Raw genomic sequence first — 18,514 nt, 5'->3', positions numbered from 1 at the left:
GGGCGGCAGCGCCGGGGCTCGCCGGGCTCCCGCGCGGGGCTGAGGGCGGCCGCGGCCGCACGGAGGTGTCGGTGCTGCCGGAGCCCCGCGCTGCGGCCGTGCTCGGGAAAGCTGACCGCTGTTTTGTCCCGTTCCCGCAGGCTTGGTGCCAGGAGTGTCATGGRTAGATGCAGAAGATAACCGGAGAGCTGCAGGCTGCGCGCTCGGCCCGCGAGTGGTGTTTGCCCCCCACCACGGCARGTTCTGTCTGTGTTTTAAGTATCGAGACCTTCGGAGGGGGATGCTTTGTAGCTGCTGTGTGTGGAAGTGCTGTGTTCCCCTAGAAAATCTGCCTGGGTTTTGCAGTGTCTGTGGCTTAAGCTTTCCTGCTAATCAGCAAAAACTGAATCAAAGTGCAAATAGAAGCCCCTGCTGCATCTGCCTAGTGCACATTTTGGACAGGGGTAACCAGTTGTCTGTCTGCCTGCCCGCATGCTTAACTGTGGCTGTCGGCTTGGTGTTTTTCCTCTTTTTCCCCTCATTTTTTCTCACACAGCCTTAGACTTCTGATCATTTGCATAGTTTGGGTCTGGATTTGTCTGTCTGTTGGACTTCAAGGCTGCTGCTGGGAACTAGGTACAGATTTAACTGAGGCCTTAGCAGGGATGAATAGAGCTAGTGGGTTAGCCCTTAGTACAAGAGTATTGACTGCAAAATATGGCCCGTTGTGGCATTTGCCCTTTTTGTGCAACAATACAGTATTGTTGGCATGCATTCAGTGTGTAATCTGTAATACCCTCTTATCACAAATGCAGCTGGACCAATTGTTCCTAAGGATTACCGAGTACCTAATTTCTTAAATCACACTGCACTTCTTCGTGTTGCTTTTGACTTGTGGAGAGGGTTTTGACGTCCGCCTTCCTGTACCTCTCCAGATAGGAGGTGGCTGCATTAATGCCTGCGTGTAGGGGTCAGTGCTGCAGGAAGCAGTTGCTGATTGCTACACTTAACAAGTAGGTGATGGGGTCTGCCCTGGAGGACCACTGTAGGCAGAAATGACCCTTTGGTTTGGACTGAATATTACAGCATAAACCACTTCAGTAACACTTTGTGGATTTTCTGTAATATATATGTTAATGGCTGATTGTATTTGAAGGTTTTCCTTTGGTGACTTGTTTTTTGACTGTGGAGACATTCTTACTTTTACATTAGTATCTTTTAGCCTGTTTAATTATTAAAATGGGTATTTAATCTCTAATCACTAGCTGTCCAAACATGCTATGCTAGTTCCAATACTATTATGGTGAAACTGATTTAATCACAAATTACTAGATGTTATTCCTATATAGCATTTAGTTATTACTTAGTTACTTCTTTAGCKATTCTGTGGCTTCTGTTTATTGGATCAATGCATGAATATTTTGAGTGCAACTATGGTGATCTGGGAAGGCTGGATGTTCACCTTGTCAATAGTTAAAGKATTTTTTGGTCTTTACTTTGAAATGTAAATAGAGTTCAGGCCTACAGTGATTGTCATTGAATGTAGATTTAGGGAAATACACTGCTGAAAAACGGTTGCTTTTAATTAAAATCTACAGTAGCTACTTTCTGTACACTTTCTTACACACCTGCTGTGAGAAGCCTGCACAGATAACTAGGCAGCAAGTGCACTTAGAACCTGAAGACAGTTTGTTCTTTGCTGCTGSCTGGTCGGCAGTGGCCCTGAATTCTGCATGATAAGGAAAGAGAGGGGCAAATGYTGCCCTGAGCACCCTGGGGAGCCTTCAGGGGGTGCGTTTGGGTGTGCTGAGCTGTGCGGTTCCTAAACAGAAAAGGTGCAGTTTGCTGCTTCACTTGCCCTTCTGCCYTTCCCTCTGTGCAGGAGGAGGATGGGAGAGATGAAGGCCTCAGATGCAGCATCTCTGTGTGAATGTCCTTTCCCTGTTGGCATGAGAGAGGGGGGGCTCAGGAGCCAAAGGGACCTTTGTGTGGGAGGAGGGTTGGAGAGGAAGGCTCACATCTCTGTGAGGAGAGATCTGGCTGGGAGGGAGTGAGGAGCACTAGTGAGGCTGCTGTGTTTCCTGCTGGGAAATACTTTCTCTGCTACCTCAAACTAGACTAATAATAGGCGTGGCGGGGGATGGTGCTTGTATTTTTTCTTTTCTTTCCCTTTGTTCCACAGGGATGTAGTTTCTGGCTGTGTCATTAAGTCCCTGTTGTCTTTTTGCAGGTCTCAGATGAAGTGTTTGCCAGTCATGACTCGGCATGTCCTGTACCTAAGCTGATAAAGCGTCTCTGCACTTTGCCGTCAAGTCTGTGCCACTCTGCTAGTACAGTGTGAGCTGTGCCTTGAACCTTGCACACAAGGACCTAGAGACCAAAGTCTTTCTCCTGCCTTAGTAATGTTCCGGCGGTTAAATAACATGTTCATGGGAGAGATTGAGAGCTTGTCCAGCCAGGAGCCTGAGTTCAGTGAGAAGGAGGATGAAGAATGGATTCTGGTTGATTTTATAGGTGAGATACTTGTCAAAAACAAGTTCTGCCTATTTCCTGCTCTAGTTCTGTTTGTCATCTTTCCAGAGAAAGATACTGGTGACTCAGAAGGAACTTTAATCCCTGCTGTTTTAGCTTMGGTTAAGCATGGGGTGCTTTCCAAACAAACCTACCAAACATTATGTAAACGGATGAGAAAGTGATGTCATGTTTGAGCTTTACACTTGGGCTTCAGCAGAACCATTTGTACAGATAAAACATTTGACATATTTCACAATTGCATTGCTCTGCTGATAGCAGTTGTCTTGCGTGTCTAACGTGTGCTGTGACTCCCATTCCCCTCCCCTTGCTTGTAAAAGGTTTTGTGTACATGTTGATAGTGGCTTATTTCTGTCTCTTTGTTTTTTCTGTCCTGTTTCTGACTACAAATGACCTCGCTGTGCTCCGTCTCCTGCAACCACCAACCTCCACGGTGTCTTCCCAACCTCCCCGCTGCTGCCTCCAGCGGACACTTGCACTAGCTGCTCCACAGAGGAGGAGGACCTGGCCAAGCCCTCGGCTGCCGACAGCTCTCCCGTCTTCCCGTGCCTGCCAGCTCCCTTGGAACGCTTGCCGGAGGCCACCGACTCCTGTTTCATCCAGTTTGATTCGTGCCCCATGGAGGAGAGCTGGTTTATCACCCCTCCCCCGTGTTTTACTGCAGGTGGATTAACCACTATAAAAGTGGAAACGAGTCCTATGGAGAACCTTCTGATAGAGCATCCCAGCATGTCCGTGTATGCTGTCCATAACACTTGCCAYGGCCTCAGTGAGAGTGGCTGTGCAAAGGAGGAGTTTCACAGCCCAGGTAGTCCCAGGTATGTCYGACTTCTCTTGCCAAGCAAACTGCTTGCCAAGCACCTCTGCTGCTAAATATATCTGGTTTCTGCTTGTTTAGCTCAGACACTTAATACTGAATTTTCCAGCTTATTTCAGAGCCAGTGAATAAAGCATGAATACTACAGAAGGTGGGGTAAGCTGGTCAGAGCTTCATGCCTGCTTAGAGAAATGTTACACAGGGTGACTGTGCCGGAAAGCAGTTGGGTATCTTGAGCCATCAGATGGGTTAGTTAGACACTAAAATAGATGTTTATGGGGCCTGTTTCCTCATAAAACACACTCCAGTCCTCTTGAAACTGGTGGCAATAAATTATGGAGCTGATGATACGAACTTGAAAGCACTTTGGCCCCTCCGTAGCCTCCATTTGAGTTTTCGTAAGTGTTAGTGCCCCTTTAGTCACATTAAGGCGAAAGACCCTCTCCCCATTGTGGTTGAGGGTGGCAGTGCRGGACACAGACTGATGCAGTGATAAGTTAAGGTTTGGCATGTTTGGTTTGTTTCACCAACTGAATTTTCACCAGACTTGTTGCTTGCAGGCTGACTACGTCAACCTCTGTTTTTAGAGAGGTTGGAAACTTTGCTGCTAGGTTTTGTAGGTCCCAAAGAGCCAACTACAGAGAATGACTACAGACCTATGCTTGTTGTTATTTTATTGGTGTTAGACATATGGTCTGTACCTTTATACAAACATACTGTATTTATACATGTATGTATATGTTATTTGGGGGAGGAGCATCAAGACTCCTCTGTTGCCCATGTATGCGTTTGAATCCTGGTTAGCAACAAAGGCTGATTTTTTTTTTTCTTGGTGGTGCTTACCCTTAGAAATGATTAAAAACTTTTAGTAGTGAGCTTTGTCATACAGAGAACAGTGCCAGTGAGTGGTGAGGTTGTTCCAGGGACTGAAGTTGTTCCCTCCCTGTTAACTTACAAATAGGTCCTTGCTATATTTGAAACTGCTCGTTCAAATAAATGGGTGGTTTTTGTTGGGAGAAGACATATATTGGTGTGTAATATTGAAGCATAGCATTGATACACATTTTTTTTTATCCTCTGAGGTTAAGGATCTGACTATTTGGGAAGAATAGTTTGTGGCTTTGAGCATCTAAGGTCTGGATTAGCTTAAATCAGATGAAAGCTCTGAGCACACAGCACCCCTAAAAACTGGGGTCTGAGGGAATCTGCAGAACTACTGTATCCCTTTAGGTGTGACACAGTCTAGTCCAAAGATGGCCCAGTTCATACACGCTGTTAATCTCCAGTGGACAGTAACAAGCACAGTCATTTACTGACTTGTTTTAGTGACCTGTGAACTAGCGATGAGGATGTAAATGATTCTAGAGGCTAATCTTGCATCGTGTGAAGCAGCTAAAGCCCTGAATGTGTTGAGGAAACTAAAGGTGTGATCCTGAACCCCGAGGTGTGTGGTCAGGGGTCTCCCTGCTGAGTGTGGTGCTGGTGGCAGTGCTGCATTGGGGATCTAGTTTTCTGCATGTGAGAAGTGTTCTGGGTGGCAAAACTGGGCATMGTTTAAAGTCTAAAGSTGCAGTAAARTACAGAAATGGGGGAAATCAATGAYACTGATGCATAAAGTTTCTCAAGCTGTTTGAAATCTCTAGTGGTTTAATGGTTGGCCATTTAACATTGTAGGGCCAAGAAAAGCTGCTTAAGGCACACTGGCACAGTAAGTACTGCTGTTTTGGGACCTGTTTGATTAGTCCGCTAGCAATACTGCTTCTTCTAGAGCCTTCTATGCCAAAACAATACTGGTTTTAGAACTAACCTTTGTGCCAAATGATGTTACTAGATCAAGCCTAACTACGTCTGCTTTAACGAGCCCAAAATGCTAAGTGCAGGAAAATTACAATTTTTCTTGCAGTCTCTTCATGTAGTGCAACTAGCAGGGCACGTCAGCTGCTTTTCAGCAAAATAGATGCTGGGGCTATGTTAGAAAGTGTAAAATAGCAGCAGTTTTAGACTTAGCCTCTCTAAAGGGACGCTCTGCCTGCAGTGGTCAASACTAGTCAGCACTGTTCCCCAGTGCCTGGTGTTCATGAGTGCCAGGCCACCATGAGCAACAACTAAGATGCCAGATGCCACGTTTCAGAGGAGTCCATGGCYTTCCAGCAACTTCTAGCTCTGCTGTCCCAGCTTTCATCTTAAAAAGATAGCAAGTAAAAAGTATTGGCTTACAAGCAAGTGCTGGATGAATATGTGACAGCAAAGGAAAAGGCTGAAATATCCTGGATCAACTAATTTTTTTTTCCTCTTCTGTGGAAGAAGTCTCTCCTTTTCCCTTGTGAAACTCCTTTGAGAGCAAAAGGCTATTGCATGAACTTCCCCTCTCCTGGAGTTAGCCCTGTTTGTTCCATGATAAACCACAGTGCTGCATTGACAGTTGATCTTCATGAGCTTAATGACATGAAGCAAAGGCATGTTGAGGAAATGCCCATCCTAAGAGCAGGAGGTGTTGAGGCCTCCTAGCTCCTTACAGGATCCCTTAGTAATGCCTCAGTGGGAGCTCCAGCACTGTTGAGTGTGTTCAATAATTGCCATACCTAGAAAACAGTAGCTYTATATTTGTGCAGACAACATAAGCTCCATGTAAGCTGAACTGCTCTAATTAGTGTAGGAAAAGACTGCAAACTCCTGCAAACTGATCTGGGCTAACTTGTTCCCTCCCTTTCTTGCTTCGTATTTCCCATGTTAAGTCTAAGGCTCCGTCTGAACAAGCAGGACGGCTGGGGTGTCGTGCATGGCTCCTCTTGTCCTCTGCCTCTCAGTCCTTTCCACTGCAGCTACCATGGCAGCAAAAACAAGTGGATTTTGGTATTTGAAAGAGGGGAGAGGAGTAAAAAAGGGGGAAAGGGCAGGGTTTTTTAGGAGCAAGGCTTCCTACTGGCAAGGAGTGTCCTCTACAGCGTGGCCCAGAGTGGGAGCACAGCACCTGGCTCCTGTGCCAGTGACACGTGTGTCCCCCAGCCCCTTACTGGGAGCAAGGTTGATGAGATGGACGGGGCCATGGCAGGCCAGGCTCCTCTTGGGGACTTTCCATTGGACCATAGAGACCGTAAGCAATAAATGCAGGTTAAACCAGGCAGAGGCTTCTGTCCTGGAGCAGTTTCCTTAGTGCTGAAAAACAGACTTCCCAAGAGGCTCTTGCTCATGCTTGGGCAAGCCTAGGTCTCACAAGCCCTTTCCTGGCATCAGGTGCAGAGCACCAGTTGTCCCCTGGTGATTAGGGAGAGGAAGAAATAACTTCCCTGCCACATGATTGATGTGGCACACAGACTTGGGSTTTGCTGTATTTTTAAATCTGCCAAGCTATTCTTATCCTCCTTTCGGAAGCTTCAGGAAGCACCAGTGATTGTTCTGTGGAGCAGGGCCGTCCTGTCTCAGCTCAGTCCCTGCTTGCATTGGCTGCTCTCTTAACTAGTGCATGATGGAGCAGGGATTTGCCAAATCTGCTGGCTCTTTGCTCAGGAAATCAGAGGTCTGGTTGAGGAAAGTTCCTTTTAAGCTGTTTCCAGGGCGTCACAGCTGCTTTCTCTCTCTCCTACTTGCATATGGATGTGATTGGGATTTACTTGCATGGCTACCAATCCAAACAGCATCTTTGCTAGCCCATGTCCTGTTTTCAGCCTGAATAACTTGTGTCCAAGGTGATCTTTTAAGGCAGCTGTTTCCTAGTGAACACATCCAAGTCTTCTAAAGACCAGCCAGGGTGACACTGCCTCTGGCTTCTGCATGTTACACTTCCCACCTGGAGGGCTGGGAGATGGAAGGGGATGCTGGATGACCCTGGGCTACTGCATTGCTTTTAAGAGGAAAAGGAGAGTTAGCAGCAACAAGCTTTGCTTATCAGCATGGTTTGTTAAATTTGGCGTAACTTCAGCCCAAATCTTTGTCCCATACAGTAGCCTGAGGGTTCCCTTTTGAAATGCTGGATGTCGCCATCGATGTCCTCATGCCCTCTTTATAGCTTTGTCTTCCCTTTCAAACAGACTGACAGGTGCTTGTTCCGTTTCAGAACGGAGGCCCGAAGTGAGCTGGGACAGCGTGTTCACTGCTACGTGGCCACTCTTACCGCTCGTCTCCTGGAGAAAAACAAGAGCTTTTGGCCCAGCCGCCGCGTGAAGGACCGTAACGAAAGACTCTGTCCCACCAGAAACGGCCTCCGGCGCCTGAATCTCGCCCGGGAAGGGCCCTCCCGGCAGACCAGGCACAACGGACTGTTTGTGCACCAGCCCTGCCAGCGTCAGTTCAATTACTGAGGCCTCTCGGGGTCTCCAGCCATTTTGTGTACTTCTGTTTCTTAGGTTGCTCTTGTTTTCGTGCATAGAAGATAAGCGTGGTCAATCTGAAGCTGATCAGCGGTTCCTCAGCCACAATCACCACTAGCGTTAGGCTTGTCTGGAGTGACACGTGTGTCCCCAGGCGGCCTGCCTTGAGTCCTCAACGGTGGCGTTAAATAGCGGTGTCTTGGAAGCCTATCAGTACAATAGTTGGTGTGACGTCTTTATAAACTATGATGTATAAATGGGTATTTAGTTGGTATTTTAAAGAAACTTTTAACTGGTGGAAAAACTGGTTCCACTTTCGCATTAATCAAAATGGAGTTAGAAAATTTGAGGTTAGCTTAAATGACCAGAACTTGACAGCTTGTGTATTTGCATTCAGCATCTATGAGTATACTCTAACAAAACTATAGCTGCCAATGGATATTAGCTAGCTGTGCTGAACTCTTTCAAGAAGGGCCTCTGATCTGCATTGCCTCGTACTSCTTGCGTTGAGAGTGGAGTCAGTAGGTGGTCAGACACTTTATATGGGTGTCAGAAAAGGGTTAAATGTCCCCARTATTTCTGCAGTACAACAGGACACTGGTGTTACAGATGTAGTACCTCACAGYGGAGTGAAAGGAGGAATAGACCTATAGGTAAGCGTAGACAAATGATCCAGAGCCAAATTGTCTAGGGGGTTTAGTGCTCTTTTTCTCTAATACCTTGCTGTTTTTCCACTCTCTTTGTTTTTTAAAACCTTTTTTTTCCAAAGACAGAACAAACTAACCTGTTGTGTTCAATCTCTAGTCTGTTGAAGGAAAAAAGGGATGGGTCAGCTGTTCTGCATTAAGTTAAGCTGATGGATGGCTGCTCCCGAGCTGCTAATTGCTGTTACGTTATCACAGGTTGAGAGATGCTCAAAAATCACTAGAAGAAAGAATTTGTCAGAAGTTCTCCCAATTCTCTTGGCTAAAATAATGCTGAGTTAGCAGCTCCTGGGCAGCCTGTGGCAGGGAGAAGCAGCCCTGCAGGACTAACCGCAGTGACAGCAGCATGTGTAGAAACCTCAGGTGCATCAGCAGTGGTGGCTTTCCTGTTGGATCCCAAACATTTGGGGAGACAGACTGGATATAAGTGGTGGAGGAAGAGCTGTTCAAAACTATCAATATTTTTTTCCACATGCTGCTTGAAGGAGGCAGGTACTCAAAAGGTAAAGTTTAGTGTTTGATGCAGCCACATGATACATTGAACCCTGACAGATCAACCTGGGATTTGGGTTAAATGATTATAGAAGGGAGGAAGCAAGTCCCAGAAGAAAGGGAGAAAAATAAGAAACATTTGCTCTTCTTTGTTTTACTGCATTTAGTTCTTAGAGTGCTAATGTATTAATGTTATATTCAACCATGTCTTCCAGTAGCTCTTTCACAGATGCTGGTGTAGGAAGTCAGGTAGGAAGCCTTTGAAATTTAGGTAAGAGCAGTACTGTGAATTATTCTAGACCTACAATATGTTTCTCAATTTGACCAAATGTTTTAATTTGACAGAAGCAAAATTGGAGCAATTTAAATGTAGTTCTTGTAGTTGGCTCGGAACGTTCCGCCCGTGGAGCCACTGCGGCCTGTACGTGATGCCCAGRAAAGGGCCCTTGCAGCCTTGGGGTCGCTGCAGAAGGGGCCCCTTCCTGGGTCAGGTGGGATTGCTGCACGCTGCACTCCTGTCGGTGTGTGTTTGCGAGACCGAGCGGTGCTCTCCTGGCTGCGTGTTGGTCATAGACTCCCATGTGGACAGGGAAAGAAAACAAACCCTGCTCTGCTGAGGTTTCCTTGATACCCTTCTCAGCAGTGTGTGCCCGTGTCCGTACAGCAGCACCGTGGTCCCGAAGCTCTGGCTTGTTTGTCTGCAAACAGCTGTAGCTTCAGCAGCCCCTGTGCAGTCGCTGACAAAAACGCTCTTACTTGCCTCGGGTTATCTACCTGTATCACTCCAACTCTTTGCCTAACTTATATTTCCTTCTCTTCACTGCCAGCTTTCTAGCTCAGGAAAAATCCTGTGTTTTCTTTTTTTTATATATAAGCAACTACTCTCCTTCAGCTTTAATTTTCTTAAAGCTAAATGAAGGAAGGAGTTTCCACCTCCCTGTATCGGAAGGAGCAAGAAATCCTTTCTCTTTTAATGAAGAGATGGAGTCAGGAGGATAAAGGCTCCCAGGTAGTAGAATGAGAGTCTTGGTCTGTATGTGTGTGTTTTGGGGGGGGGGGAGTGTTTTTTATTTTAAAGTAGGCAAGTAAATGCAACTTCAGACTGCTCCTACAATTGGGAGATACTGATCTTTTTATACTACATTGCTAGATACCTTTCTGGTGATGAAAGCCTATATCTTTCAGGATATAAACTGTTTTGTTGCACAAAGCTGTGCTTCTCAGTTTGTAATATTGGAAGCTGTATTACTGTGTGAGATTAGAGTACTGCATCAGTGGCTTTTTGTTAATTTGTTTTGCCTATTTATGTTGGTCTAGCCCCATCTTGTGCCTGGAGCTGTTGGGCAATTAGATTTGTTCTGGTTTTCTGTTTTGATCGTGAACTGTGTGGCTTTTTATATGGTTTTGAATTAYATTATGGTATATTTGGATTTTTTTCTCTGGTCAAAGCGGAGGCCTTGCACTGTCTCAGATGCTGATTGATACTCATGAATCTTGCTGAAACTGAGTTTTCGTATGTGTTCGTCAATGGACAGACTTRCATTTTAAACAAAACTGTGCCTTTCGGTGTAACTTTACACAGCAAACTTGAAGATTCAAAAGGGACATTTCAGTTATGATTGATACTGTACATTCAGACTATGCATATATGGCAGCTTCTCTCCAGAGCCACTTCTCSATTTGTAGCAGTCCTTTTGATACTGAAGAATGTCTGGCTCTTTTAATAGTTTAATACAAGCTGAAAAATGACAAAATAGAGCACTTTGCCAAAAGTAGCGTTGCCTAACCGGTGTGTATTTACTGAAGCAATCTTCTGTATTTGTGTTCATGGTGCATCACACACCATGGGAATCACTATGATCTTAACTCTCAATAAAAATGGCCTATTAAAAGCTTGCTCTGGTGTTCTGCGTGGTGGCCTGTTCAGTTCTGAGTGCCTGAGCGCAGCGTGGATGTGGCGCRAGGAGGATTCCGCGGCTGCTGGGCCCTGTTCTCTGCTGCCAGCCCCAGGTCAGTGTCCCTGGCCGCCCCAGGCGAGACCGTGTCCCCAGGCTCTTGCCAGYAGAGCTACCTGGCCATGATGGTGGGTCCCTGGCGCTGCTCTTGCCCCCGTGGGCTTGGGCTGGCTTGAGGTGCTAAGCTGAGTGTGTAGCACCCTGCTACTGCCACGTATACAGGAATCTGACTCATGTAGTCCTAAGTCATTTAGGACTTGGTGCTAAATGGGTTCTCAAGGAAGGCACGGGGAGTGAATTACAGCAGGAGAAAAAAAATGGCCTTTCTCTAGAATGTACAAATGCTAAACACAACGTTTGCATTTTCCGAGATTAATGAAAACGCATCAGAGCCTTTTATGTGGAATGCACCAGCCTGATGAACACTAGTGAGAAGGTGAATGGATGTCATCTCTATGAGACACCTGGATGAGCACTGTAAGAGGGTCCAGCTTCTTGTATGCTGTCATATTCCTTGTCCTGTTGCTTTGATGCCTTCAGMTACACAACTCCTCCAAAGACCRGAATTACTGCYGGAATGCCTTTCCTTCAGAAGAAATGTGCAGGATTTGGACACATGCTGCCATCTCAAGTCTTCAGCTGAGTGATCATAGAATGCTTACGGTTGGAAGGGACTTCCAGAGGTCATCCAGTCCAACCCCCTTGCACACGCAGGGTCACCTAGAGCGCGGGGCACAGGACTGCATCCAAGCRGGTTTCAAGGATCTCCAGAGAAGGAGACTCCACAGCCTCCCTGGGCAGCCCGTGCCAGGGCTCTGTCACCTTCACAGGAAAGAAGTTCTTCCTCACATGGAGATGGAACTGMCTGTGTTTCAATTGGTACCCATTACCCCTTGTCCTGCCCCTGGCTGCCACAGAGGTTAGCCCCATCCTCCCTACATTCTTTCCTCATGTGGATCAGACTTTCTCTCTTCTCCAGGCTMAACAGCCTCAACTCACTTAGCCTTTCTTCATAAAACAGATGCTCCAGTCCCTTAATCATCTTGGTTGCTCTCTACTGGACCCTCTTGAGAAGCTCCATGTCCCTCTTGTCCTGGGGAGCCCAGAACTGCCCCGAATACTCCAGGTGTGGCCTCACCAGAGCTGAGSAGAGGGGCAGGATCCCCTCCCTTGGCCTGCTGGCAACATCCTCCTGATGCAGGCCAGGATCCCATTGGCCTTCTTGGCCAAGAGGGCACACTGCTCACTCATGGTTAACGTAGTGTCAACCAGGACTCCCAGGTCCCTCTCCGTGGAGCTGCTCTCCAGCAGGTCGACCCCTAATCTGTCCTGGTGCCTGGGGTTATTCCTCCCCAGGTGCAGGACCCTGCACGTGTCCTTATTGAACCTCATGAGGTTCCTCTCTGCCCAACTCTCCAGCCTGTCCAGGTCCCTCTGGATGGCAGCACAGCCCTCCGGAGTGTCGGCCACTCCACCCAGCTTGGGATCATCTGCATTTTGTAACGTTGATGTCATTTGTGTGCTTATGTAAGCAGAGCTTACATCAAGAGCTCTAGTTTTCTACACAGGAAAGCTTGACCTGTTAYGCTTTCATGATGACATCCATGTGGCTAAGGCCTCTGCTGATCCTGTTCCTACTGGTTCTGACTCCAGACTCAATAGAGCTTTTTAAATTTAGTTTGTATGTTTTTCCAAAACATCCTGAATGTTTCTAAAGCAGATTGTGGCAAAACAAAAGGCTCAAGAGCCGTATCAACAACTACATTAACTAAATTTCTCACCTCTCCAACTGGATTTCCTGTTTATGCAAATCCTTGGGCATCTCTGATGAAACGAGCTTGATAGTTACCATTCTTCGAGACCCGAGCCTGTGCTGGAAGCACCGTTTCCTTGACAAGCTCTTCAGTACTGGCTTTATTTGCCTCACTGACTTCTTTGGGTGCATGTTTTTAACCACAAGATGCTCTGCCCTCCCTCCTTCAGTGACACAGACGTATGCAGGCTTCAATCTTTTTAACACATACAGAAATGACTCATCAGAAGGGCAGACTTGTGCTGCTACAGCACAATTGTTCCTGTGATATAGTCACCATAGATCAGGTTCTGTAGAAGAAACAGGCCRTGGCTGAAGCTTAGCAGGAAAATGCTCTCTGCCTCTCCTGAAGCTACCACTGCAAGGCTAACRCATCAAAAATTGAAAGTCTTGTCTCTCCCAAGATTTTGTATACAGATACTTGAACCTTCAAACACCTTTGTGAGTCAGATTGCTATATTGTAATTTCATGGAGGAGCAAAGGAGAAAAAATAAAAAAAAAAAAAAGTGACAAAACCAGTCATGAGGCCYGGAGCAGACTTCAATTTCAGCACCCAAACATGAGCCTTGCTGTAAATCTCCCCTTCCTTCTCATGTGCAGCCTTCACATTGCTGTATAGAGGCAAGGTCAACCCTGTCGGTCAGTATAATAAAAATAACCCAGCCTCCTGAGTGCTGAAACAGTCAAGTTCTCCCTGAAAAGGCACACACAGAGAAGTAAGAGAGAACAGGCAAGGGGCGATGACATGTGCATTTGAGGCATGTGAGCAATGACCATCAACTATTAAGTTGGATAGTTGGGGAAATTTGGGAGTCCTAATGGAGAAGCTAACCAAGTTAACCATGAGTCAGCAGTGTGCCCTCGTGGGCAAGAAGGCCAGTGGGATCCTGGCTGCATCAGGAGGATGTTGCCAGCAGGTGGAGGGAGGTGATTCTGCCCCTCTCCTCAGCTCTGGTGAGGCCACACCTGGAGTATTGGGGGCAGTTCTGGGCTCCCCAGTGTAAGGGGGATGTGGAGCTTCTAGAGAGGATCCTGTGGAGAGCAACAAAGATGATTAAGAAACTGGAACATCTCTCGTATGAGGAAAGACTAAGTGAGCTGGGTCTGTTTAGAGATGACTGAGAGGGGATCTGATTAATGTGTACAAATTCTGGAGGGGAAAATGTAGGGGCCAAACTCTTCTCAGTGTTGGATGCTGATGGTCAACTCCATACTCAACAAGGGATAATGGGTACAAGYTGMAACACAGGCAGTTCCATSTYCATGTGAGGARGAACTTCTTCMCTGTGAGGGTGACAGAGCCCTGGCACAGGCTGCCCAGGGAGGCTGKGGAGTCTCCTTCTCTGGAGGTCTCCAAACCCACCTGGATGCCGCYCTGTGCCCCGTGCTCTGGGTGTCCCTGCTGGAGCAGGGGGTTGGACTAGATGATCTCTAGAGGTCCTTCCAACCCCAACCATGCTGTGATCAATTTCTACTAAAGAAAGAGGAAAGCCAAGATCACAACTAGGAAGGGGACAACTGATGCAATCAGAGGAACACCCATGTCTACACCCGGGGGGGAATTACAGCTATAGCTGAAAAACTGCTGCTGACACCAGCTGATAGTGGCCACGCAAAGTGAAATCCTTGCTGGGGAGAAAGAAAGAAAAAAAGAGAGAGAGAGGGATTTTAGGTGTCAGATGGCCCATAGGAAGAGCATGCCTGCCCTCAGTTCATGTGTATCCTCTCAAGGCCCCACAGAAACACATCTGTGGGCAATTACCAAATTGGCATCTCACCTGCAGAACCTGGGATCTCATCTCCACTTCCCTCCTGCCCATACATTGCTATGCCAAACATAAGGGGAAAGAGCCAAATGAAGACAGCTGGTGGGACAAGCTATCCGGGTAACCTGCAGCTATCCATCTGTAGCATGAGATGGAGGAAGAGGAGACATGGGTAAGTCTAGTATTAAATGTGAAGAGAGAGGAGGTTGGCTTCTGCAGTTCATGAGAAACCAGCAAACAGCTGAATTAGWTCATCATTACCAATTCCCTATTGAATGCAAGTAGTTTAGCATGGGGCMTTGCCCGCTGCAAATCGTCTCTCCTTTTGGAGAGATCTACAATYAGCCCAGTGGAGAATGGTGAGTCACCTCCTGTTCCCTGGTCATCTGAAGGGTTTTTGCTGCAGTGCTTCAGTGAAAAGGGGTTTGCTAATGTGCTGCCCACCCTAGCGCATGGTGAAGAGGAAGTTTTGGTAAAGAAAGCGTTGAGCTGTAATCTCTATTCTTTTCTTGAGATATTCCTTCCTTTCCCCCCACTTAAAACCATCTCCTGGTCCACAAGGTATCTTGTTTATGGCCCAGAGATGAAACGGTCTTGRAAATGGTAAGGAAAGGGGGCCTTGTTATTTCCTGGAGCTGCAAGTCAGTAATCCATGGGTGCGTGGGTGGGTGGGAGGAGGCAGATGGGCTGCTCGTTACAGGTGCTGCCTCTTGACGTGGTGATGGTGGCCTGGAGGCCTGAGCGTGGGCTTTGGCCAGGAGCTCCCTGCGGGGTATAAGAGAGGTTGTTCTGGAAGGATGTTCCTCTCCATGTGCGTATGTTGAAAGTGGGAGTTCAAGGGTTTGGGTGTGTTAAAATACGACCCTCCATTCGGATATGGAGAGAGTGTAAATTGACTTTAAGAAAAAGGTTTGCTTCTCCTTCATGTTTATTCTGCATTTCTTGCTGCTGTGAAAGATCCTTCATCCCCAGGAGAAGGCAAGAGGCTGCTAACAAGAACCAGAAGGACATAGCCTGTAAGTTTGGTTTATGGCTGCTAGAAAAGAAAATTGGTGTCATCTACTTCTAAATACAGGTTTAAGAGGCTGGTAGCTCTGACTCTTTGCTTTCACTGTCTCTTTATAATACTGCATTTCCTTCATGGTTTGATGTCAATGCACGTTTTTAATGTGGTACACTGTTACAGATGTTCAACTGCTCATCAACAGATGTTCAAGTAAGGAAACTGCCAATTTATTCTTGACCTTTTCTTGAATGTCATCTTCTTGACCAAAAACTGCTACCACGGATTCTGCGAGGCTGCTCTGATCGTCACCTAGGCTGGTTACGAAGAACTAGTCCGTGCCTAAGCTCTGTGGTGCTGGTGCTTGACCCTAGAAAGGCAGGCTAATATGCTTATAACTGAAGGAATTGCTCCTTGTTATATTTTGCTTTTAACTAGTAGGTTATTAATAACTGCAATATGGCCACCCCTTCCAAATCAGGAGAACATAASATTAAAAACTCAAGTTAGTTTTGTCAGGTCTTAGTGCATGTTAAACTGGGCCACGCTGGAATGAAACAAGTACGGAAAAAGTAGAATTTATAGAAATTTATAGAAAACAAAGTCCTTCTCAGGACTTCAAGAAGTCTTGTGATCTTCAACATAAGAAGAACAAAACATATGGCTTAGGGGAATAAAATTTCCACAGAATCTTCAAGGTTGGAAGGGACCTATTAAGATATTCCTGTTTAGGAACGACACAAGCATTTAATGGGGTTTTCCTTTGCTTGACCACCCAGCCAATGTTTKCCAAAGATGTGCCTGAAAGGCAAAATACAGCAGCCCAAATAGATGACCACACTAAAACATTCACTGCCATGAAATAGGAAAAGGGGCCAATATCCTGATCATAATCTTAGGGGTGTCCAGGTGATCAAGGGAGCCCTGTCCCTGATGACATACCGCTTCCTTTGGGAACTGTCAGTGAATTCAGGAGCTTCAGGAGAAGAACATGCTTAGAAAGTGGATTATCATCAGGATTTTCAATATGTGCTTTATACACCCACAGTAGACTGTAGAGTCCTTCCAAGAAGTCCATAAAAGAGGTGCATAAAAGGTAAMTAAGAAAAGCTACTTGAGCTGTGTAAACTCGTGAGGGAGGCCCTATTTTTTTCTCATCTCTCCAGCTGTGTTCACACTTTCAATAGAAAAATTGTGGAAATGGTGATTTGAAAAACTTGAAAAGGCCTAGACTGATCTAAAGGGATTTAGAGGATCCAAGAGAGCAGATGCTATTTAGTCTAAAAATCCTTCTGCCTTTTGAACCCATTTTCCTAAGGACACATCCACACAGTGAAAGAGGATATTTCCTCTAAATGGGAAATGTCATAGTGCGGATTCACTCCAGTTTTATTGCACTATCAAAAAGTCAGCCCGTTAGCTTCCATTAAAATTGTAATTCTATTGTCTACAGTATCACTTGATTGCGTGTTAGTGTCTGTTTTTCCCTGTGCTGCCCARTATCTATGGGAGAAATTACTGACATGCCAAGGATACTTAGGGAATCTGGTGCATTTTCCACTCTGGAAGCAAACTCMCAAGTTCACTGCCTCATAATTTACAGCAAAATGTGTGTGGAAAAAATGAGCAGTGTAGTCATTTAATATTTGTACTGTGACGAATGCCCAGTAAATCTTAGTCACTTAATTTAAAAATAATGCTCCTTTTGCTGTATTTCTGAGGTTTTCTTTCACAGTATGCCACAGAACTTGTTCCTGACTTATCAAAACTGACACTGGCTGGGCGGAGGCCTTGATCTGACACTGAGGTGCTGGAGYGAGTCCGAAGGAGGGAACCTGGTGAAGGGGCTGGAGCACAGAGCTCGTGAGGGGCGACTGAGGGGTTATTGAGTCTGGAGGAGGCTTGGGGAGACCTTATCACCCACTACCTGAGGGGAGGCTGTAGGGAGGCAGGGGGTCAGTCCCTTCTCCAGAATAACTACCCATAGGACAAGAGGAAATGGCCTCAAGGTGTGCCAGAGGAAATTCAGGTTAGATATCAGGAAGAATTTCTACATGGAGAGAGGGATAAGCATTGGAACAGGCTGCCCAGGGAAATGGTGGAGTCACCGTCCCTGGCAGTGYTCAAGCAATGGATAGAAGAGGCACTTAGGGATGTGGTTTAGCAGGTATGGTGTTGAAGGGTTTATGGTTGGACTCAATCTTGAAGATCTTTTCCAACCACAATGATTTTATGAATCTTTATTGTTATTATTTATTTACTTATGTGAGGGGAAGATGATTTGTCACTCTTGTTCCCGTGTTGGCTGGGTTTGTGRAGTTGCATGGGGCATGGTTTGAACTTCAAGTCAGCTGAACGTCCAAGGGCAGATTTGGATTAAGGTTCATCCAGGCCTTAGGCGGGTACGTTCTGAGAAAGACGCTTGTGGATGGCAGTCCACACCTTGTTTTTGGAGCTCGTTGGAAAYCAGCCATCAGAGCTGCCCGCTGGAGGCTGCGTCTGCCGCCGCCGCCGTTGTGAAGGCGGGTGCTGCGAGGCGGGACGGCCCTGGGTGCTGGCTGTGCCTTGGGGTCACCTCCTTGCTGGGGCAGCTCCTGCCAGCTCCCCTGGGCTGCTGACCGGTGTTTTACAAGGGACTGCAGACCAGGTGAGCAAGCCGTGGAGCAGCTGTCTYGGTGCGCTGCTGGAGCTTGGTGCTCGCCCACCACAAACATCTCAGTGTGTTCCTGCCTGTGTGATGTGTCTGTGCCAGCGATGGGAGAGGGTTCCAGAGACTGGAGTGCTCTGTAAATAGCTAAGGAAGTTATGGGTGGTGACGAGGAATTGCATTTTTTTTTTGTCAAAATGCGTTTTGTGCAATGTGGAGAGTTGGCAAAGGTGGTTTCCCAATGCCCACGGGCAGGAGCAGCGGGTGCTCCTTGCTTTAATGCCCTTTGGATCCACAGCTCGCCTTATTTCTGAGCGGTTTCCAGTGGCTGTGGGACGTGTGAAGGCCCCTGGCGCGTAGCCGTGCGGAGGGCAGGGGCTGGCAGGGCACGTGGGGGTGTTCGAGYGCGTGGATGCCGTGGGGCCGGGTCCTGCAGCCGCTCCCCGGCTGCCGGCACCCACGGGCCTGACGTGTGGGCGCCGTGGGGCGAGGCGGGAC

General features: G+C 46.9%; 1 protein-coding gene across 2 annotated transcripts; it reads left to right on the top strand.

The window, feature by feature from the left end:
* Positions 1-164: 164 nt before the first annotated feature.
* On the top strand, positions 165-10,533 carry TP53INP1 (tumor protein p53 inducible nuclear protein 1). 2 transcript variants are annotated; one of them, XM_026049994.1, is made up of 5 exons: positions 165-240; positions 2,210-2,493; positions 2,978-3,329; positions 5,003-5,036; positions 7,383-7,436. In XM_026049994.1, the coding sequence occupies exons 2-5, from the start codon at positions 2,382-2,384 to the stop codon at positions 7,398-7,400; spliced, it is 516 nt and encodes a 171-aa protein (XP_025905779.1). In that variant the 5' UTR covers positions 165-240; positions 2,210-2,381; the 3' UTR covers positions 7,401-7,436. The 2 variants fall into 2 exon arrangements, with proteins under 2 accessions (XP_025905779.1, XP_025905778.1); XM_026049993.1 differs by lacking the exon at positions 5,003-5,036 and having other exon boundaries at positions 7,383-10,533.
* The last annotated feature ends 7,981 nt before the right edge of the window (positions 10,534-18,514 follow it).

Source organism: Nothoprocta perdicaria, unplaced genomic scaffold (assembly GCF_003342845.1).
Source record: "Nothoprocta perdicaria isolate Ctin4 unplaced genomic scaffold, notPer1 scaffold_64, whole genome shotgun sequence".
In the NCBI taxonomy this organism is placed as follows: domain Eukaryota; kingdom Metazoa; phylum Chordata; class Aves; order Tinamiformes; family Tinamidae; genus Nothoprocta; species Nothoprocta perdicaria.
Note: the sequence above shows the minus strand (reverse complement) of the source record. Positions and strands in the feature narration are given on the sequence as shown.